Below are 23,391 nucleotides of genomic sequence, written 5' to 3'. Positions count from 1 at the left end.
TGTTTTTTTTTCAAAATTCTGCTAGGCTGTTGTAAATTGCTGAGAATTATTTCAAGTAAAGGTGTTTAATAGCTGGATAGACTATCCAGCACTCATATTTAACTTAAATAATAGCTCCCTTGCTGCTACATGATGGGAGCCTGCTCCTTAATTGAAAGAATATTCCGCCCAAGCTGACAGTTTACAAGATGTTTCAAGCACAAACTTGCTTGATACCCAAATGACAGGTTATTGGGAGCTCTTATAAGACACTTTTAAAAGTGGAAAAACTCCCTAACTCCCAGGCATTAAGCACTGCCAGAAAACAATGGAATCATAATCTATAATAAGACTCACATGACATATAATAGCAACAAAACAATTCATTTATATAGTCTTTAAGTTCTGCCTTAAATAGGCAAAGAGGTTAGGCTACCAGATAAACTGTTTGGGGTGATCCACAGATTTATTCAAGCCAGTAACTTGGTTGTTTCAGTCAAATGCCTAATTTCTGTATACCCCACCCTTCAAACAATTTAATCAGCAACTACCACAATACTGCATTGTGCTGGTGAATATTGGGGGGGATACTCCAAAAGTAGAGGATTTATGACCTTCCTGCCTGCCCCAGAGCACGAGTTCCCAGTCTCCTTAGGGAAGAACATCAAAGATTAATAACAATATATGATTAAATGCCATTTGTGAAGTACAAACAGTTACCAGTTGTTTTGGGCTTTTGTACTCATAGTCTTAAACTTTATTAAATTGGAATTTTAATGTTAAACACTACTACTACCAAATGAATTTACTTTTTAATTGTTTGTATTTAAAGTAATTTAGATTTTAAAATATCTTGATGAGTTTTTATTCCTTCCCCACCACTACTTTTTTGTTGTCCATTCTTTTTAACTTTTCTTATGAATATATTGATAGTTAGGGCATTCTCTGTTCTTCTGGTTTGGGTATATTCACTTTGCATTATACCATAAAAAGTTCTTTCCAGATTTCTTTGTATTCCCCACATTTATCTTTTTTAATGGCGTTAAGAGTATTTCATTACATTAATGCACCACAATTTAACTACGCTACTATTACAGGCCTGGAGTCAGGAAGACCTGACTAGCCTCAGACACTTAACTATCTGTCTGACTTTTGGCAAGTCATTTAACCCTGTTTGCCTCAGTTTCCTCATCTGTAAATTGAGCTGGAAAAGGAAATGGCAAATTACTCCAGTATCTTTGCCAAGAATGGGGTCATGATGAGTCATACACTACTGAAATGAATGAACAACAAAATTGTTGGATATTTAGGTTGTTTCCAGTTTTCTGAAATCTGATACAATGGTACTATGAAAATCTTTAAACAAATAACTTTTTTTTTCTTGATAACATTTTCAGGTATATTTCCAACAATGGAATATTGAGCCAGAGGATATAATTATTTTTGTAACTTTTACTTCATACTGCCAGATTACCTGCCCAAAAGATTTCCCAGGTTTGCAATTCACTAGCAATAAATGAAGTACTTATGTCTTCATAACCAAGCTGAGTGTGTGTATATTCTACTTGGGTGTGGAGAGACTGTTCCTTTTACTCTTTATATCCCCAGCACCCACCACAGTACTAACATATAGTGGTTGCTTAATAAATGTATAAAATTGAACCCCATCAGAATCCAATTTAGATGCTTTTTATTATGTTTTGCCAACTATAAATATTTTTAATTTTATTTTTTAAATTAACAAAACCTATTTTCTTTTCCTCCCTCTATATTTAAAAAATATGTATAAGAACAAAGCACTTGAAACAAATTTATATAGTCAAGCAAAACAAAGGTCCAAAAAGTATATTTCTTATTCTGTAACCTGAGTCTGTGACCCAGTGGTTAGCGTGCTTCATCATTAGTCTTTTGAAATTGTCGTTGGCCATTGTGATGATCAGAGTCCAAATGCCTTTCAAAGTTGTTTGTCTTCCTAGTATTCTTGTTGCCTAGTTTTCCTGGTTCTGCTCGCTTCACTCTGTATCAGTTCATACAAACCTTCCCAAGTTTCTCTGAAACTATGTCCATCATCACTTCTTATGGCACAATAGTATTCCATCACATTCATATTACATAAATTGTTCATCCTCCAAATGATGGCAATGCCAAACCCTTATTATTAGTAAGATTCAAAATGAGGGCTGAAAGGTGAAGCCCACCTGTTCAATTTTGTCCGTTCTTCTTAGCTGAGTTTACAGAGCATATTATCACTAGATCTTTATGTATATAGTATCTTTAGCGTCCTATCAATTAAGCTATCATACCTCTACAACTTCCTTCCTAAAACCTTAACTTTTTATTATCTCTTTACACCCCAAAGTATTATGTAATCATTGCTTAAAAAAAACCCATTCTTAGTTATCAATGGCTGAATTAACAGTAGATTATCATAGATGATTTCTGGTATCTGAAGAGATTTACTTTTCCTTTTCTTCCCTGCTGCCCTCCTTTCCCTTTAGCTTCCTGTTGATCTTATGCTGCCAATCTTGGACAGGAAAAAAGGAGGTAGGAAAGAAGGGGGTGGAGTGAGGGTGGGGCACATGTGCTTGAGCATTAGTCTCTGGGAGCATTCCAGAGTTACATAAAAGTGTCTTTAGAGTTATGTTTTTTATTCCCTGCTTCTTATCCCCTCCCATTAGCAGAGATAATAGAGAACTGCCTGTCCTGCCAATTCCTGCGTCCCATTACTAATGGATTAAATCCTTTAGAGGATGAGTTTTTAAGGTGATATTTAAAACCCGACAATTTGGCTGCACTGTACTTAAATCATACTATAAGACTGTTAGACTTGTGGGTTATTTCTAATAAAGTTGCTTTTATAATTTTTCATAGCAGCATTTTCTGTGAAACTGTGGTTTCTTAAGTTTAGTAAAAAATTAGTTCCCCTTGGAAAATGCCATTTCCACCCCCGCCCCCCACTATGAGGGTGTGGGATTAGGTGATTCTAGGCAAACTAAATCTACAATAAGATACACTCACATAGGAAAATCTGTTTTTTACACACACACCCATCACCCATTTACCACAATCACTATGAACTTGTAATTACTGTGTTTATGATCCTAGAATAAGCACTATCATGATTAGCCCTCATGTCTTGTCTAGATGGAAAAAAAAACAGGTCTCTTCTTGTCTTCCATATGGGGCTACAGTCTTGTAGAATAGCTCTTGATTCTCTTAAGAAGAGATCTATAATTGTCCAGTCAAGCCTTTCAGTACCAGGGCCACCATGGCATGAGACTGTGTGTGTTTCTTGTCCAAAGTGAGGTTAGCTAAGCTCAGAGAGCTCAGTGGTTACCAGGTGATGATCTTTTTAGCCACTGCAACTCACAAAGACTTATCTACCAGGGAGTAGAGGAGTTGTGATTGGTGGTGATGGAGGCAGGACTCACACCCACAAAACCACCTTGCTTTGAAGTACTGCAGAGTAAGTATATCATTCAGACCCAAGAACAGGGATAAAGATTGACGGGGAAGTCTGTGCCTGATTCAAGACCTCAGCTGTCCAGAGCTCTGAGGAGTGCTGCCTTTAGGAATTGAGTGGGTCCTTTCATTCTTTTTCGTAGTGGGCAACTATTGCCCTTGTTTAGGCTGTAAGGCATAGGCGCCTGGAACAAAGGTTGCATTATCTTAGCAGCCCTTATAAAAGTTATCCATAATAACATCACCAGAGGCCACACTTAATCATCATGGCTTAGGGCTACCTTAATTGAAGAAGCCAGGGAAGCCTCCATGCCCTTGGCTTCAGATATACCAATTTGAATCCACAGTCCTCTGTGCTGTATAACTGGGATAGCTTGAAACCTCCAGAGCTCAGCTCTAGCAAAGAATGTCTGCAAGGGCCTATAAAAGACAATGCCTATGAGGGTTAAATCATAACAACTTTGCAGACTTCAACTAACATTTATTAATTAGTTGCAAAAAACTACTAAAAACTTGAGAGGCACAAGATGTACTAGATAGTCTTGGGAGCAGAGAAGACCTGAATTACAGACCTACCTCTGACACATACCAGATGTGGGGATCACGGGCAAGTTACTTCTTAACTCAATGCCCCAGGAAACTTTCCCAAGACTGTATGTTGCTGACAAGTGGAAGATATGCATTTTTGGAGTTTTCATACTGGGAGTTCCCTATGCTGATGAAATCATAGATCCAGACCCCCAAACCCCAGCACAAAACAAAACTAGTTACATTATGAACTGTATTCAGCAAAGAAAAACATACAAGAATTTAAAATGCATTTTGATTTTGACTTGCAAAGAGGCAAAATGAACCCAGCCTATAAAAAGGCCCTTCTCAAGTCCCTTCTCTTCTAAGTCTTCCTAGACCATCCAAGCTCACAATGACATCACTTTCCTTTGACCTCAACAATGAGTTAGCAATTAACAGTCACATCCTTTATGACATTTCTTGTATTGTGGTATAGTACTGTTATTTAATACCTGTATTGATGTCTAGAGGCTAGGGCCAATGAGACAAAGGCTAGAGGGCTAGCCTTGGGGTCAGGAAGACCTGGGTTCAAGTTCTGCTTCTGACACATTATCTAACAGCTGTATTATTATAGGCAAGGAACAACCTCTCAGGTCATAAGGTAACTCTCTAAGATGATAAGAAGCTGATTTGTATCAGATGGAAACTAAATACTTTGATGAAATCAAAGGTAGGGACAAAAAAAATTATCTAACTTTTTATGTATATGTCTTATCTCTGCAACTAGATCATAGGCCTCTTGTGGATGATCATGGACCATAGTTTATATACTTCCTCCTAACCAAAAAAACCAGAATTTTAGAGCTAGAAGGCACCTCAGAAGTCATGTGCTTTAGTGCCTTCATTTTACAGATAAGAAAATATGAAGCCCACAGAGGTGAAATCACTTGGTCAAAGTCATAGCTGGTAGATAGTAGAGTTGAGGCTATCCCAGCTAATTGTAGATTATATAACTGGGATTATAATCCTAACTAACGGGGATAGAACTAGGACTATATAATCCAGATCTCCCGATTCCTAAAATGGTCATTCTTCCACTATTCTATCTTCCTTGAAATTATAAATCCCTTGAGAGAAAAGACCATGTCCTATATTTATTTGTATGCCTTCTCCCCCACCCCAAGTGCCTACAGGGGTGGGGAACCTTTGGCCTCAAGGCCACATATTGTCTTCTAGGTCCTCAAGTGCAGCCCTTTAACTGAATCCAAACTTCACAGAACAAATCCCCTTAATAAAAGGTTTGTTCTGTAAAACTTAGACTCAGTCGAAAGGCCATACCCAAGGACCTAGAAGGCCACATGTGGCCTCAAGGCTACTGGTTCCCTACCCTACCTGACAATGTCCTGCACATAGTAATTTCAGTAAATTTACTTGGTTGATTATTCATAACATGAAATGTTTCTTGACTATTCTTGGGACACAGTTGGCTTGACTATATGCTTACCTTAGGTAAATATGTTCATATAGCATTGTGCTGTTAGCTGTACAATAAGAACTGAAAATCATCTTCAACTGAATGCATTTATCAAAAATGCAATTGGTGCTGTGTGAAGCATTGTCATAAGAATTATAGACCTTATGCCTACATGGCCTCTTATGACCTCACAATGTAAAATGAAATAGATGTAGGAGGATGCCTTTCTCTCCATACCTGTGTGACCTTAGGTAAGTCAGTTTAGCCTCTCTTGGCCTCAGTTTCCTCATCTGGTAAGATGAGGGCATTAGACTAGATGATCTCTAAGGTTTGTTCTGGGTTCACTGGTGATCCAGTGACACAGGAAAATAGAGGTGTTCCATCAATCAGATGTTTATATCATATGTAGGTCAAGTTTTGGGGATGAATAGCTAGGGTCAGAATAAAATTAGGGTAGATAGAATTGGATGTCCTGTATTCATACTAAATAGAATAAGAGGGAAGCAGTGCCTGTTCTCTACGAATTTATAATCCATGATAGTTTGTGGACAGATGTCAAGCACATAGATTATATAAGTTAAACCTTTACATTGTATTGATAGCTTTATGAACTAAACACATAATTTCCTTGAGAGCCAGCTGCTATGGTGCTCCTATACTATAAAAGTATCAGGCAGCATTGTGTGATTGGAAGATGTGCCACAGACCATTTTCAGTATGTCTAGAAGAACTGGCGGGTATGGGAACAGAGTGACCACTGAAATACCCCTCCACTGGTGGGCAGTGTAACATTGTTTCCTAGATTGTAAAACTTCTTTGGGTTCTGCTGTCTCAGCCTCTAACCTGTAGGTTGTAGAATTGGACTCAGTATTAGTATACCAATGAGTCTAGAAAGAATGGACTGACAGAATTTGAAATTTTAGGTAACTGAACCATCTCAACCCTTTTTCCAGTCTGGACATAAAATTTTCATGGAATTACTGAAGTCCAAAGGCTTCTGTTGACCTTGTTTCCTTCTTCACAGATACACATCAAGACTGATATTTCTGCTTTTGTACTTTAATTCAACATATATTTTGTTTAAAGGCAATCAACTCTTAAAAAATAAAGATAATTTTCCCCTTTAAAGTGGTTCATTGAAAAATGAAGTTCAGTACTATGCATTTAATATTGAACAATCTTGGCCCAGAGAAGAAATGAGGAAATTCTCCCTCTGATCCTTGGAGAAGTAAGGGCCTATGGGTGTGGAATATTATGTAGTTGTCCAGGGGGGTTGCTGTGTTGGTTCGTTTTGCTTAACTGTTCTTTGTCACAAAGGTTGGGGTGCATGGGGAGTGGTGGTATAGGGACATGTCCTGAAAAACCTGTAATGTAAAAACTGAAAATGGGGGAGGGGTGATTGACCTGGGTGAGAAAAGTAGGGGAAAACCTTGAATTGATGGAAGTGGTTTTTTTTCTTCTTGAGAATGCACGGGCTTCAGAGCTACAAGCCTCCTTCTCTTTGGGCGAAATAATGTTAGATCCAATTTCCCAAAACTCTTTGGGGTACAGAACTCAAGCAGAACTTAGCACATTAACATTTCTTACCCCTGCAAAACTCAAAATACTAACTATGAGATTTAAAAACACAAGTTATAGGTAGGAACCAGGCCTCCTGCATGTGTTTGCTCTCAGTCTTAACTCTGCTAAAGACTGAAATAGCCCTAAGGAGTGGAAAGGGAAAAATCCAACCTTAATAGCTAGCACACGAGTTAGCTACTGGGAATGCTTCAATTCTATAAACATCCAGTCCAAACGCCATCATTTGGGGCATTCCCTTGCCATTTTCTCTTTTTAAAGAAGTCAATAAACAAAAAGACCCACATTCCCAGTTCGATTTCCTTTTCGATCAGCAGTCGGAAGCGGTGGGTTGCTACTGAAAAGACCAAACTTTCTTCAGTCATCCAGCTCTCCTCCCTTTCAACTTGCAGACGGGAGCCAACAGCAGTCCGGTAAGGCGATTTTCTCCTAATAAAAGGCAGGCTTTAAAGCAGCCCTGAACCGGAGAACTCCGGACTAGGTAGAAAGACTAAGGGCCACAATAATAGCCGATGACTCAGGGTGGAGCTCTGCATCCTGGAAAAGGGGCACAGCCAAGTCGGCTAGATGGAACCAGAAGTTTCTGCCGGCTCAGTTGCTTCCTCCTTCTAGCTCTTCTCCTTATCTCCTCCGTGCCTCTTTGCACCAGGAGGGCTATTTCCAGATACTTCCAGCTCTTTCCTCTCACGTCACTCCACCATTAATTCATAAAGGTGCTGGGAGGCAGACTTAAGGACACCCTTGTAGCCGGCCTCCGTCGCCTCTTCTTTAACCTCACCCTCCCCCCCGCCTCCGCCCAGCCTAGCCCAACCCAGCTCAACTCACTCTCCCCGCCCCAGCCCCAGCTAGTAGCAGCCTCGCCAGCAAGCAGCAGCAACAGCGGCAGCCGCAGCCCTTGACACAGCAGCAGCAGAAGCCACAGCAGCAGTACCAGAAGTCGCTCCTTCGGCAGAGCATGAGCGCAGCCACTCACTCTCCAATGGTTCAGATGGCGACCAGCAACAGCGGCAACGGCGGGGAGCGAGACCCCCTGCCTCCAGGCTGGGAAATTAAAATCGACCCACAGACCGGTTGGCCATTCTTCGTGGATCACAACAACCGGACCACTACATGGAACGACCCGCGCGTCACCTCCGAGGGGCACAAAGTGAGTGGTCCTTCCCCCCCCCCCCCATCACTGGCCTTCTCTACTCTTTACCACTGAGTAGGCAGCATTTGAGGGTCGGGGGATTCGGAGGAGAAAGCTGAAAGGACTGGGGAGGGGCGTCTTTGGGGATGGGACAAGGAGTACATAGATCTCCCTTGTCTTCTGCTTTTGGTTTGTTTTGGGGACAGTGTTGCACAGTGCAGAGAAAGTTGGGAGCGGAAAGGAGTAGCAGTAGGGCGGGGAGTGAGATAGGCCGATGGTGGTGGTGGTCTGTGAATGTGTATGCGTGTGCGTGCGCGCGCCCTGCTGATGTACAGGTTACCCTGTCCAGCGGCGTGGCAGTGCGGAGGGGAAGGAGACGTGGGGGAAGGACCGTAGATAGTTCTGGACAAGACATGGGCGGAGAGGCGAGTGGTAGGGAGATCGGGCCTGGGGACCGAGACAGATTAGCCAGGTCACTGCAGGGGGGCGGGGAGAGTCAGGAAGATGGGGCACAGGGGCTGGGCGAGGAAGGGTAGGAGCTGGAAAGGGCGTTCATTGGCAAGCCCCTTCTCTCCCCTCCCCACCCCACCCTACCCCACCCCCCAAGTAGGCAGCAGGAGCTGCCTTTTGTCTCTGACGCACTGCAGCTCTTCTCAGTGCGTTAAATCATTTGATACTTTAGCCCTGTAATGTTTATTTAAAGTTGGTTAAGTCTACCGGAGCAGCAGAGACAGAAGGGAAACTGATTTATTCTTCAGCTGTGTTTGCAGGTTAAACAGTGGACTACGTTCAGCACAAGAAACACACAAACACACAACAATTGAGTAGTGGCTGGCTCCCTTCTTTTGCTCCTTTTGCAAGCTGCCTGGGAAGTTTCGTCTCCTGCCTAGTTTGAATGTATGTTCACAGGACAGAGGCATTTTTATTATAAATAAGTCCATAGATAGAGATGCTAGTGAAAGAGGCAGTCAGATGTAGAGGAAAGCCTAGTGGCTCCAGATTTAGAGGACCTGGGTCTGAATTCTAGGCTTTGCCCCTTACCCTTATCTGGGTGACCTTGGGCAAAGCACTCAAGTTCTGTGTTCCTCAGTTTCCTCGTCTGAGAGAGTTGGGTTGAATGATTGATAAGGACTCTTCCAGCTCAGATCTCTACAGATCCTAAAAGAGAAGGGAAATACAGGAAAAGAGGATTCCTCCTGACACCTTTTATATGATTTCTGAGTGATATTTGGTCCAGAAAAATGTTATATTAAGAGTTGCCATTTTCGATATCAGTTGACAAGATAAAAGGACACAATAACCTGTATTTTAAGGAAAAGTCTATTCTCTTGATATTTTGTGGTACTTGTACTGTTTTGTTTTAAAATTTTCATTCTTAACGAAAGTATCTTTAATAAAACTGTCTCAAGCATGGAGTGGAACACCAAGAACCAGTGATTCAAAAAATGCTATCTTTCTGTCAGAGCCATGCCATGGTAGATTTTGGAGCTTTCTGAGCATAGTGGAAGAGCCAGAAGAGAAAGTCAGAGCTTGCTAAGGCCCATGTTGAAAGAAGTTTGGGTGGACTCTGTGGAGCCACAAAATTTGGCTCCTGGCCTCAAAAAGCCTGGCTTCTTTTGCTGCCAACGAAGGTTCCTGACACTTCTTCAGAAATGGGTTGAAACTTCCCAGCTGTTCCCCTAAAAATGGTGGGCAGGGAAGGCAGGCAGCATTTTTCTGTTGCCCACTCATGCAGCCGCAAAGTGTGGAGTCCAGCTAGCTGTGAAGGTGACTCTCCTTGTCTCAGCATTAGGCCAGCACATTTGCGGGTTTGCAGGCCCACCCCTTGCCAGAGTACTTTTGCTCCCAAGCTAGATTTGTCACATTAGGCTCTTGGGTTCACAGAAGGGATATCATTTTAGTATTTGTTAGTAGTGGGCTTTTTTCACCTTTACTTTTATGTTACTATTTAAGCAAAATACCCTAAATAACCTAAAAAAATAAGACCAACTCTATTTCCAACATTTAAAGACTGTAATTGAAGAAGGAATAGTCAACAGTTCAAAATACAAAATGTATAGCCAGAAAGTCAATAAAGCAGCATTTTGAATTGTAAAAGTCACTCAAGTGTTAAAAATTTAGGAAAGTATAACTAGTATTTTCAAAAAAATATTTTTATTGCTTTTTCCCACTTGAGTTTTACAAAATACTGTCTCCTTACCAAACCTTGGGCCTCAGTTTCCTGAACTATAAAATAAATGTTGGATTAGGTGGTCTCTGATGAGCTCCTCTACCACCAAGATTCTGATACTATGATCCTATAATCTTACAACATTGAGGAAACTCCCCTACCCACAGACATTAGATTCACAAGTAATTAATTGCATACTCATTTCTAAAAATTAGCGCAGCTGACTAATTTTCTATAATTAACATCCGACATAATTGTGTACATGAATTTTTGAATGTGCGGCCACTTGGGTGGAGTAGAAATCATCTTAGGGAGAGTTTGTATTGTAGTTGGGTAGGCATTTTAAATCAGCTTAGAAGATAGCAGGTAGTTATGGAACATAGTATTTTGCCGTGTCATTCCTGTATAAACAACCAAGCTTATGGGAAACCTGTAGAGATCAGGAAAATTCAAGGCAGTTGGTAATAAACTATCAAGTTTGAGCATTTACTGCATGTGTTGAATGGCGTAGATAGTCTGGCATTTTGTTGTAAACATGAAACTGGTCTAACAAGTCCAGAAGGCTATGTGCAAGAAATGTCTGCCCAATACATCATGTAGGCTGTGGCTTAAAAAAAAAAAAAAGATCAGATGGTAAGGGCTATGGTTTAAATAAATCTGAAAGTCTATCACTTTGGGAAAGAATAACTCACTTTTAAAAAGCACTTTCCTTACAAAAACAATATACGTAATAGATTTATTATGAATCCTGCTTTATAAATAAGAAAACCCAGAGAGTTGTCCTACAGGCAAATGCCTGACTGAGTCTTTGATGGAACTGGGACTTCCTTAGGTCTCCAAGTCAGCTGTGAGTGACAGAACCAGATTGAAGTGTAATTGGGAAATATTTAACAAAATAAATAAAAATGCAATACAACATAGATAATATTAATTTGTAGTCCACAGTAGCTATCTCTCATAGAACAACTTTGCCCTACCTTCCTCAACCAATCTTCCCATATTCTCCTATCTAAACAGGCTCATTCCTGCTGCACTCTGACTTCCAGGAGAGAGTAGGTGTCATCTCATCATGTTTTACATGTGTATAGCTGTACCTGTTCCCAGGAAAAGTGTAGAACCTCCCCTCCCCCGCAATCTGTGAGTGAAATAACTCAGGAAATACAGTGAGAAGAGAGCATTCATTCTCTCCCTGAGCTTTTCCCAGAGTAAGCACGTGCTGGGAATTTCAGAAGGCCTAATATGCTAACTTCTCCCCCCGTCTTCAATATTCCTGAGAGGAGAGGGATATTAGGTTATCTGTGTACAGACCAGGAAGGAAATAGGAGGTGGCGTTATTGCAGGGGTGGAGTGGTGAAAACATAGGACCATCTAGAAGCCATTCATTGAAGCCCCTCAGTTCACAGAATATGAAACCATGTTCTTTGACTCCTGTCAGTATTTTGTATTTAATTGTATTTTCTTCTTTTATAAACTACCAGTTTATGGTTAAACACATTTTTTATTTTTGATCTTGCGAGTAAAAAAATACTATTTTTAAAAATCCCAATATAAAAAGTAATAAACGTGTGGAGAGGGGCTCATGTAAGGTGGCAAGCTTAAGTAAGTCCTTCCAGAAACCTGGCACTTAAGTATTCCCATAACATGCTCCCTGTGCCCTACAATACCACTTTAATCATAGTACTCCCCTGCACACAAACTTTCCATGGTTTGTGAAAGTCTAAGGTCTCCTTCTGTGCCTCCAGGATGAAGCCTGTGTCCTAAGCCATAGTCATTTCTTCCTGAACTCTGAGAATTGTGAGTGCTGGAAAAGGAGGGGCTAGATATCTGACAGCTTCATCTTACAGGAGGGAAAACTGAGGGTCAGAGAAACCAACTGATTTTTTTGTCTAACCTATGTGGTGGGGTCTTTTATTTCCTAGTCCTTTGCTTATTCCATAAAAGTTATCTATATCATTATTGTATGCTGTCTTGTAATATTTTTCCTACTCTTCTTACAGTTTCTTACAGTTTTTTACTTGTTTGCCTTAATCTTTAAAATAAGACCGTAGGTTCCCTGAGAACAAAAATCATTTTCTTATTTTCTTTAGGGACATATCCAGCTTTTTGGAGAACAGGGCAGCTTAGTGCAAAATAAAGATAAAGTGGTACATACCAATTTCTATAGGGTTATTCCAGGTCAGGCATTATGTTTACTGTTGTCAGTCCAAGAAGTGTAGTCTTTATATCCCTGGGGCTGGCTGTCCCATGGCCTATGGACTCGAGAATATGGTCTTCTCTATAGGCTCAGAAATACCTATACATAGGCCCAAGTGTCAGCCAGTCATCTTCCCAAAATAATAAGGACCTTTTACATAAAAGTATGGACCAATAGTGATAGATTCTTTGCTTTAGAGAAGATATTAGGAACTGATCCTACAACATATATTTAATCCGAAATATTGGTTAAGCGACTACTGCCTGTATGCAAGACACAGAGATGAACAAGAAGACACGGACCCAGGCCTGAAGGAACTTAGACTCTAGTAAAATGGAAACTTCCTTCTTTGCTGTGCAAATGCTGGACCCTCCAATTGAGTCACAAAGCTTTTTGCTACTTTGCAAGAACTACAGCATACCTTTATTTAGCACTTTTACTCTCCACATTTCGTGATGAGGGCTTTTTCTTTTTATAATACCTCTGGCTCTTAAATTTTTCTGAAAATTGTGAACTTGACATATATCAACAAACATTTCCATATAGAAAGAAAAGAAAAAAAGAGTACTCTCAATGAAACTCTTAAGTTTTTATTATACACAATTTATCTTTTCAAGTATATATTAAATTGAACAAGGTAGTACTGTGACCATGCCTTGCTTATCCTCTTCTTCCTTACTCTGTCTTTAAAAAATTTTTTAAATGTTTTATTAATGTTCTTTTCCTTCTTTAAAATCTGCATGACTACCCTTCTGTATTTCCACAACTCTCTACCCCCCAAATAAAAGTATCCTCCCTTATAACAAATAAGTATATTCAAGCAAAACCAATTCATACATTGCTCATGTCTGATAATTTGTCTCATTCTATCCCTACACTCCATTACCTCTCTGCCAAGAAGTAGAAAATATGCTTCATCATCAGTCTTTGCTGCTGTTATTGTTCATTGCATTGTCAGAGTTCTTAATTGTTTTCCTTTATAATATTGTAGTTTGTTATATAATTTCTTCTAGTTTGACCTACTTCATGTGTATCAGTTCATACAAGCCTTACCCAAGTTTCTCTGAAGTTATCCCATTCATCATTTTTTAATGACATATTAGTGTTCCATCACAGTCATATATCATAATTTGTTCCTCTGTTCCTCAGTTGATAGGCACCCACTTTGTTTCCAGTTCCTTGCTACAACAAAATTGCTATTAGAAAAATGTTCTTGCATATTGGTCCTTGCCCTCTTGTCTTTGATCTCTCTTTGAGGTATATGTCTAATAATAGTATCTCTGGGTTAAAAGGGGTGTGTGGGTGTGTGTGGGTGTGTGTGTCTACACAAACATACAGAGTTTAGTGACTTTTGGGGTATAGTTCTAAATTGCTTTCCAGAATGCCTGAACTAGTCCATATCTCCACTGAAAGGGCATTAGTATGTTTTATTTTAGCCCAACATTTGTCATTTTCTTAATTTGTCAGCTCGGCCAATCTGATAAATAAGAGCTGGAACCTCAGAATTACTTCAGTTTACATTTCTGTAATTATGATTTGGAGCATTTCTTCATATGGCTATTGATAGCTTGCATTTTTTGAGAATTTGACCAATTAACTGCCTATTGTCATCCATTGTCCATTTATCTATTAAGGAATGGCTCTTGTTCTTTAAGTCTTAGATATTTAGACCTTTATCAGAGAAATTTGCTGTAAAGATATTTACCAGTCCACTGCTTCCCTTCTAATTATAACTGTTTGCTTTTGTTTGTACAAAAACTTTTCAATTTTATGTAATCAGAATTATTTTGTCATGTGTGATAATCTCTATCCTTTGCTCTAGGGGTCTTCCATATCCTTAGCTAGAAAAGGTTATCTCCTTATCTCCTCCTCTTATGTTTATAATATGACCTTTTATATAGTTTTAGCTTCTAGGTCATATGGCCATTTGGATCTTATTGTGGTATATGGTATGAGATGCAAGTCTAAACTTGCACTAAACTGCTTTCCAGTTTTCCAGGAGTTTTAGTCAAATAGTGAGTCCTCCCCCCAATGGTTGCTGTCCATGGATCTTTACTGAAAACCATGCTACTATAGCTAAGTAATTGTAGATATTATGGGGTTAGATAAACCAAGGACACCAAATATAATGCCTCTTAATGTGCCTTCCTAGACAAAGGATTTCATTTGATTGCCCAGGTTTACCCTTATAGGCCTGGAGAAGCGATTTTTGTTTACATATAATTCATTTCCTCTGGGTAGCAGTGACACATCCTCCTTGAAGAGGGCAAGCAGGATAAAGAGATTTTCAGCTGATAATAGACCAGTTTTTTTATCCATTTCTATAACGAACAGTTCCATTAGGCACTGAACTATAGGTCTCATTTTGTTTGTCCTCGGGTCTGTAAACTGGGTGAAACCACATTTCATCCTTTATCTTAACATTTCAATTAGAAAACCACAGGATCTCTGAAGCTTAAAAGCATAATCCTTTAAAATCTCAGACACACAGGAGCCTAGCTTTTCAGTAGACATTCTGGTGTTGCTGGGGGTTTTTCTCAGACTGAACTCATTTAAAGATATCCAAAATGATTTGATTTTCCAACTAATCATATAAGCATAGAGGAACCTGCATAACTTCATGGCAGAATGTGATGTCTCTGAGGACTCAGTAACTTCCCCTGTTAGTTGAATAGTTTCCTTACTCACTGGGTAATGTTTCACCCACTCTTTCACCATGTGTCCCAGTAGTTAGTGTAGTGGTGGCAGTGACTCAGAACTGAGGCCTTTGCCCTCAGTCGACGCTGGAAAAATGACTCAGCACTGAGCCTGTAGACTCGATGATGCTTGAAACCCAAGTGTACTGAATGTTCTCAATTTGATTCTCATCCCTACTCAGTGAGGTGACAAGCTAAAAGCTGCCACCTTGTGCTGTTAGGACTAAATAGTTAAAGACTTGCAGGCTTTCTTTTCCCCCCTTTTTAAAATAAATGCTGGCATTATTTTCTTTTGAAAATTAAGAGATGTATAGTAGGCACCCCATTAAAGTTGTTAAGGAGGCTCCTCAGTTTAAGGGAGGAAACTACTGAGCCATTCTCCCCACCTCCAACTTTGGCTCATCTGACTATCCACCTTTCTGCACTATATATTTAGCTATCTTCCCCTATGCTAGTGCCTTGGTTGATCAAGCTTTAATGTATAGTATATAACAAATTGGCCTCCTGATAAAGAAGCAGAGCTGCTTGGCAGTTCCTTTAGTAGGCAGCCTGTAAGGGGAAGGGGTTGCTGTCTGGTCAGTGCTAAAAAAGGATATGTGTCCCATGTATGTCAGCTCTCACTACTGCCATCAGTAGCTCCATGGACAATGGGCCCTATACATCTTTTGACCAATATGTTACAATTTTGTAATTTTTTTTTCCCTTTAAGGCTGCCTCCTATATACTTTTTAACCTGCTAGATTGGAAGCAAATTAAACAATATGCCACATCTTTGAAAAAGGGCAAATAAAAAGGACTTGCCACATAATAGATGTTCTATAAATAATGACTGATTTAATTTGTATAAAAACATTGAGGGGTGGAGGGTGAGAAACATACAGTGTGATTTGCCCTGGACCTGGAAGCCTTCTAAAGGTGGCCCTGATGACCATTTCTCTTAAATATTTCATTTCCATGCACTTCCTTCTCCTCCTTGTCCTTCCCAATATGCGACCCCTTATAATAAAGATTTTTTTTAAAAGAGAAAAATAAAGTAATTCACTAAAACCAACCAATACATCAGTAATATCTGGCAGCATATGCAGCATTCCATACCTATAATCCCATACCTCTGCAGTGAAAAGCAGGAGATATATTTTCTGGTCTCATTATAGCCAAGCATTCAGTTGATTTTATTATTCATTCCATTCACATTGTCATAGTCATGCATCTTATATTTTTTTTTGGTTCTATTCATTTCACTCTGCATCAGTTTATATGTTCACCCACACTTCTTTGAATTCCTCATATTTTTCATTTCTTATGCTACAGTGATATTCCATTAATTCATGTGTCATAGTTTGTTTAGTCATTCCCCAATTATCAGGCAGTGCCTATTTTGTATCCAGTTCTTTGCTACTACAGAAAGTGTTGCAATGACAATTTTGATATGTATGTGGGCCATTCCTTTCTGTTTGACTTTCCTTGGGACTTCCTTCTCTCTTTGACTTTGTGAGTGTGGCCCTAGGATCTCTGGAACACAGGGTATGGATATTTTAGGCACTTTATTTGAATATTATTATAAAATTATTTTCTTCTTTATTTTAAAAGGGATGGAATGTATTTGGAAACTTTGGGTGATTTCTTATGTATGATTTCTATCCTGAGACTGGTTGAAATGAAATCCTGATCTTTTTTGTGAGGAGGCCTTAGTTTTGCCGTTCCCTGAAGATGTGAGACAAATTAAGGTAGTGGGAAGAGATGAGAGGGTAGGCTGACAGTAAAGCCTTTCAAAGGGAAGGGAATGGTTCCTTTGCCTGCTGAATTTCAGGAGGAACAAGATGGAACAGCACCAGCTGACCTAGAGATCCCAAAGCAGGCCTTTGAAATCTACCAGGTTTTGATTTCTTAGTTGAGGACCCCTGGGTTAAAGTTTTCAGATTTGTAGTATGTTGATTTTGCAGGCAACTTATAATTTTCTGTCTCTAGGCTGCAAAATTATGTGTGTTTATTAGTATGTTTATGTGTATACATATACCTACATATATGTAAACATTTATATATGTACATACACACATATGTATACATATATTTGTACCTTCTATTCTGGTAGTTTCTCCCTTCCCATGAGAAGGGAAGATATAATTTATCTTATTTCTCTTCTCTGGAACCTTCATTGGTTTTTTAATTATTCAGGGTTCAACATCCTTTTGGTGAATTTTTCGTTTATATTATTGTAGTCATTGGGCACATTCATTACTATAATTTTTAAAGCAAAACCTGGTTACGTAGGTAAATATGTTGGACCAAAGAACTCTGCAAAAGATAAAGAAAGTTATTTTTTATAATTTATGGCAAGGGTTCTTAACTTGGAATCTATGAATTGATTTCAGGTGAACTTGTATGGGAAAAAAATGCATCTTTGTTTTTACTAATGCCTAATTGCAATTTAGCTTTCCTTTCAATAATGAAGGAAATCCCCTGCTCTATGGTTTTGGTGTATGCATGTGATAACTGAACTGAAAGTAGAGCATACCATTGAGAGTTGGCCCTTTTGTTATCATAACATTTTTATTTTGAGCAGTTGATACCTGGTGGCTAGAGCAGGAAATTTTGGAGTTAGGGCACTTGGATTATATTATTGCTTTCTGTTCCAGTGTATAACATGCATTTGTGGGCATAGTTCTTGAGCCTTCAGCAGCTATCTGTTAAATGGTTACAAAATAAACTACTTTATGAGACAATGCTGCAAAGGGATTTTTTAATCTGCAGCTATGTGTTGCTTAAATACAAAGTTTCTTATTATCAGCCTGCACAAAAGCCACTGATAAAGAAGGCATGTCAAGCCTTGTCTTTATATGGACAAAGAAGTTTATTAACCATCAAAAAAAAATAGCTGTTTACCATAGTATAGACATAAACCTCAGAGAAGAGCAGCTTTAAATTTCAAGAACTTAGATGGTTTTTTAAAATTCACTTATATTTTCAGTTTTAATTTTCTCTCTCCCACCTCCTCTCCCCCAACCACTGATAAAACAAGAAAAACAAAACCCATTGCAAATATGTACATTTGAGAAAAACAAATTTCCTCATTAGCCATAGCAAAAAAAAAAATGCTTCATTCTATACTCTGAGTCCATCCCTGCTCTTTCTAGAGGTAGATGGCATTTTTCATGCTGACTCCATTGTGCTGAACAGAGTTCCTAGGTCTTCCAGTTTTTTGTCTTTATGGTATTATTGTTATTATAGACATTTTTCTTTTGGTCTTGCTCACTTCAATTAGCATCATTTCATATAAATCTTCCACATTTTTCTAAAACCATCCCCTACATCATTTCTTATAGGGTAGTAGCATTCCATTACACGCACAAAACTTATTCAGCTATTTCCCATTGGTGGCCGTTCCTTCAGTTTCCAATTCTTTGCATCCACAAAAAGATCTCGTATGTACAAAAGTATATTTGTGTAGATAGGTCCTTTTCCTCTTTCTTTGATCTCTTTGAGTATAGGCCTAGTACCAGCTTCGCTAGTTCAATGGATATGCACAGTTTAATAGTATGGTGGGGGAGGGGGCGGGGAGCTGTAGTTCCTAGTTGCTCTCTAGAATGGCTGGACCACAAGAACCTAGTGTTGTTTTGTTTTCTGTACGAATAGTGAATTATCCAGCTTCATTATTATTATTATTATTATTCTGGAATTAAATAGCCAGATAGTCACTAAGTAGGCTTTCAGGTTAAACTTGGTGTAGACTTTAATTCCTTACAAATCTCCCTAGATTCTTATTTTGTTGAAGTTCTGAATACAAAAGTACATCCATGGAGAATTTAAAGAATATATTTTAATTATTGGGGATTTGTTGATCACCTGCTCTTGCTTTCTACTCCCAAGGAGCTTAAATCTACCTTGACCAGCACATTTTGATCATTCATTTTGTAGTAAAAGCCAGTATTTTCTAGGCCTCTTACTGATTCACACTAAAAATGTAGTGGCTTCTTGGAATGTTTGGCATTCGTGGTGCAGTGAAAAGATTACTGGATTTGGAGGACCTCACCTAGCTCTGCCACCTACTACTAGTGCAACTTTGGACAAATCACTGTACCCCTCCAGACATCACTTTACTCATTTGTAAAAAGAGGGGATTGGAATAGATGGCCTTTGAGATCCCATTTCCATTTCTAGATCAGTGGTCCTAAGTGACTTTATATCTCTGGGTTTCTTCATCTGTAAAGTGAAGAGGTTGGGAATTACTAGATTGACCTCTGAGGTCTCTTCTGGTTATGAATCTACGACTACATAGAAGTTTTTCCTTCTGGGTTAATATCCCACATTGAAAATTACAAAATATTGAGAAATACATTCGTTAGGGTTGCTCCTGAGCAATAACAATAATAATAGTAAAGCCTTTTATAATATGCTGGGATATGTTTCGCCTTTGCGGCTAGGGGAAAAATAGGGGGAGAATAAGAAGAAAGCCATTGGTTTTGATTGATTAACCATTGTAGTCCTCTGAGGCGGGGGAGGATACAGGAAGAAAGGTATCTTGACTATTTTTAGTAGTGATAACAATAGTTTTAGTGTCCTCTAAGACCCATAGACTATTTAACAGAAGGTTAAAATTGTATGTTAAAACTTCTACATATCTCACCTGACTCCACAGGAAGTGGGTAAAAATAGCTGATATTTTATAACGTTTTAAGGTTTGCAAGGTGCTATACATATATTCCCTTTTGATCCATGCAAAAACTATATGGATAAAAATAGTATTATCTTCATTTTATAGATGAGGAAACTGAGGTAAGAAAGGTTAACGGCTTGCCCCTAAATCGTCCAGATAAGTGTTGGAATCAGGAGCTAGACCCCAATCTTCCTTGACTCTAAGCCCAACATTCATTCCACTGTACCATGCTGTCTTTCTATGTCCAGATCAGTTCTTTTAAAACTGATTCCTACTCCAAAATTTCTGGGAAAAGAATTCCAGGCTAAGTTTCTTATTGTAAGAGAATTCTCCTTTCTCTCCATATTATCATCTTGTATTTTGCTGTGCTTTTCTTGGTCCACCATCAGTAAAACTCAGCATCTGATTGTATAATCTGAGCCACAGTTTAAAAGGTTCTTTTGGCCTAAAAACTCAGATAATTAAATCTTTGCCCTACTTAAGGGCTCCACAGTTATGAAATTAGAAGTGCAATGTAACTGTTATTACTGTGGTGATCTCAGGTCATTGAATTTAGAGGCAGAAGCTGCCTTAGAAATCATCTGATCCAGACCTTTGTACAAATGAAGAAACTGAGGCCCAGGGGAAGGTGAAATTATATACTTAAAAGTCACGAAGGTAGCAGCAGATTTTAAGTAACAGAACTCAGATTTAAACCTTTGATTTCTTAACTCCAAATCTAGTGCTCTTTCTACTGCACCATGTGATGGCATCATTACACTTCATTTATTTTAGATACATTAGACTTAGTATTCACTTCAGCTGGGTAGTTCTGTTGTTTAAAGCAATGTTTCCCAACCCAAGCTATTTACTGTGTGTATAGATCAGTAAACTATCTAAATTTGTTTTTGTAGGCTGCTCTACCCTCTCCTCTGCAGCATTTAGGGAATAGAAGTAACTTGACACTAGAGTCAGAGGACCTGAGTTCAAATACTACCTCTGACACTTATTACCTGTATGACCTTGGGCAAATCACTTAATCTCTCTGAGTCTCAGTTTCTTCATCTTTAAAATGAGGGGGGTTTAGACTCTGGCTTTCAGAGATCTCTTTCAGCTCTAGATCTGTGGTCCTGAGAGCCAGGGAGAAACTGGGATGTGGGAAAATTCCAAAAGGAGAAGAATGGAGTGAGCTTTTGAACTTTATAGATGTTAAACCGTAAGAATCTTTGAAGCAAGAGTATTGTGGACTGATAAAGATTTGCAGGATCAGCAGTTGGGATACAATAGGCTTAGCACAGTGTAAATGTGGTCAAGATTGGGAGTTCCTTGTGTATAGCCAAGATCACTTTGGTTTGTAGACTAGACCAAACCCCTCCCCCAGACTAGATACCTCTTAAATTAATTCCTCCTTGATCATAAGGGAAACCAGAGGAGAGAGAGATGGATCACTGTTGTGCTTTCACAGTACAAAGAAAAAAACCCCACTCACAAGCATATATATACCTCAGTACTTGTTGGTGGGTTGATAGCATCACCTCCATATTGGAACAACAACACTTTTGAGGCATTGGGACTCATCTTGAATTCTCCTTTATTCTTTTGGCTTAATTAAATGTAGGTTTAAAGTTTGTTTTTTGATACCAATATTCTGTTGCTTCTATTGAATGGAAAACTACAGTGTCCAAAGAATTAAATTGGGTCATCACTCAGAGAGCAATGGACTAGACACAGGGATGGGGAACTTGCAGCCTTGAGGCCATATGTGGCCCTCTAGGTCCTCAAGTGCAATCCTTGGACTGAATCCAAACTTCACAGAAGAACAAATCCCCTATAATCATTTGTTCTGTAAAACTTGGACTGAGTCAAAAGGCTGCACCCTAGGACCTAGAAGGCCACTTGTGGCCTTGAGGGCCACAGGTTCCCCACCCCTGCAGAGCATGGTAGTTGCAAATAGACTGCAACCCATAACAAATAAGGATCTAAGAAAAAGAATCAGAGCAAAGGATGTCATGAAATAAAAATAAAAAAGAAATACAGTCATGTTTCAGTCATGTGGTGAAAGTGAATCATAACTGATGGACAGCCTGCCTATGTGCTCCTATAACTAGTATCCTTGAGATAACAAGAGAAAGAAAACAAAGCCTCAGCAGTACGTTGGGGCAACCTCTGATGGCAAATTTCTATAGGAAGACATGGGACAAAAGTTAGCCAGGCTAGGCAGGCATGTATGAGTTGTAACCTTCATTGTTGGTGAGAACTCCAAATGGATGCAATCCCACCTTCATTCGAGTGTATGGTGTATATGGTGGTATATGAGTATATGAGTATTGTTCTTAAGTTTTCTCTTGATGTTAACTTTAAAAAAATGTTGTCTTTTGTCACTTCCCCTTAAACCTCACAGCACATCTGTCATTGCCTCTTGTAATAAAAATGTTTAAGCAGTGCTGACTTCCTATCCCATTCTAGCATCCATAGGCCCCCATCCTTATGTATCGTTTATTTTAAGTTCTCTAGGATAAATAGTCTTGCAATTACCTCTAGCTAACAAAGCAGGCCTTTAACTTGGTTGAGGCAGAGTTGGGAATGAGGATGAGCGGAATTACATAGAAGTTTGGATCTCAGTTCCACCAATAGTTCTCTGACTTGGAGCAGATTGCTCACCCTCTGGGAACTCAATTTCAATGTTTGTACCACCTACCTGTAAAGTGAACTACCCCTTCTTCCCATTTTTATTGGATGAGAAGTCCAGAAAGGTGAAGAAATTGGGCTGGGGGGCCTGCTACTTCTAAAGTGGCCACCTCAAACCTGGGTCTTCAGAGTCTATGCTCTTTCAACCATACCATGCTGAAGACAACACTTGCATTAGCCCACTCACACAGTCATTTTTTTTTTAAAGTTCAAATAAGGTAATTGATATGAAAGTACTTTGTAAACTTAAAAAGTGCTCTTCTATAATACCCTACAAGATACTGTTTTTCTCTTAAATTCCCATGGGTTTATGTTTTGTATCAAAATAAAGTGCCTGTAGTATAAGCCCAGAATCAAAACTTTGCCTTGGGTATCTTCTAATAATGCCTTGCACTTTAATGGGACAGATTTTCATCTCATCCAGGAATAATTTTTCCTTATCTCTTATTCCGGTAATTTTCCATGGAGTAATTCAGCAGTAGAATTTGGCACTTGAGGGCAGGGCAGTTTGCTGAAAATTTCAAGGCAATTTACAAGATGAGTGGCAAGAACTATCAGATTTTAAATGGAATACAGTCAGCTAAGCAGTGGATTTTTTCATTTTTATCTGATTTACCAAAATAATATATTCCCAGTGCCTTTACCGAAAAGATGATGACAGCAAAAAAATTGTTTGGCGAAAAGTAGTTTCCAGAATGCTAAGACTGAGGAGTATAAAAGTTAAACTATCAAGTTATGTGCTCTAAGTAACGCTAACATTACTTTTTTAAAAGTAGTTTTGTATACATGTTGAGTCCCACTTCAGTTCTGTGGTATGGATAATAATACTATAGGTTTTGTTATTGTCATTTCACAGATTAGAAAATTGGCTCAGAGAG

At 39.0% G+C, this 23,391-nt stretch overlaps 1 protein-coding gene across 1 annotated transcript in view; it reads left to right on the top strand.

Annotated features, from left to right (window-relative positions):
• Positions 1 to 7,317: 7,317 nt before the first annotated feature.
• The window catches only part of BAG3 (BAG cochaperone 3), a 32,051-nt gene continuing 15,977 nt past the window's right edge, over positions 7,318 to 23,391 (top strand). The window contains exon 1 of the mRNA XM_036736314.1: positions 7,318 to 8,150. Within this exon, the coding sequence (XP_036592209.1) occupies positions 7,959 to 8,150 (192 nt within the window). The 5' untranslated portion in view covers positions 7,318 to 7,958. The remainder of the gene's footprint in view (positions 8,151 to 23,391) is intronic.

Source organism: Trichosurus vulpecula, chromosome 8 (genome assembly GCF_011100635.1).
Source record: "Trichosurus vulpecula isolate mTriVul1 chromosome 8, mTriVul1.pri, whole genome shotgun sequence".
Taxonomy (NCBI): Eukaryota; Metazoa; Chordata; class Mammalia; order Diprotodontia; family Phalangeridae; genus Trichosurus; species Trichosurus vulpecula.
Note: the sequence above shows the minus strand (reverse complement) of the source record. Positions and strands in the feature narration are given on the sequence as shown.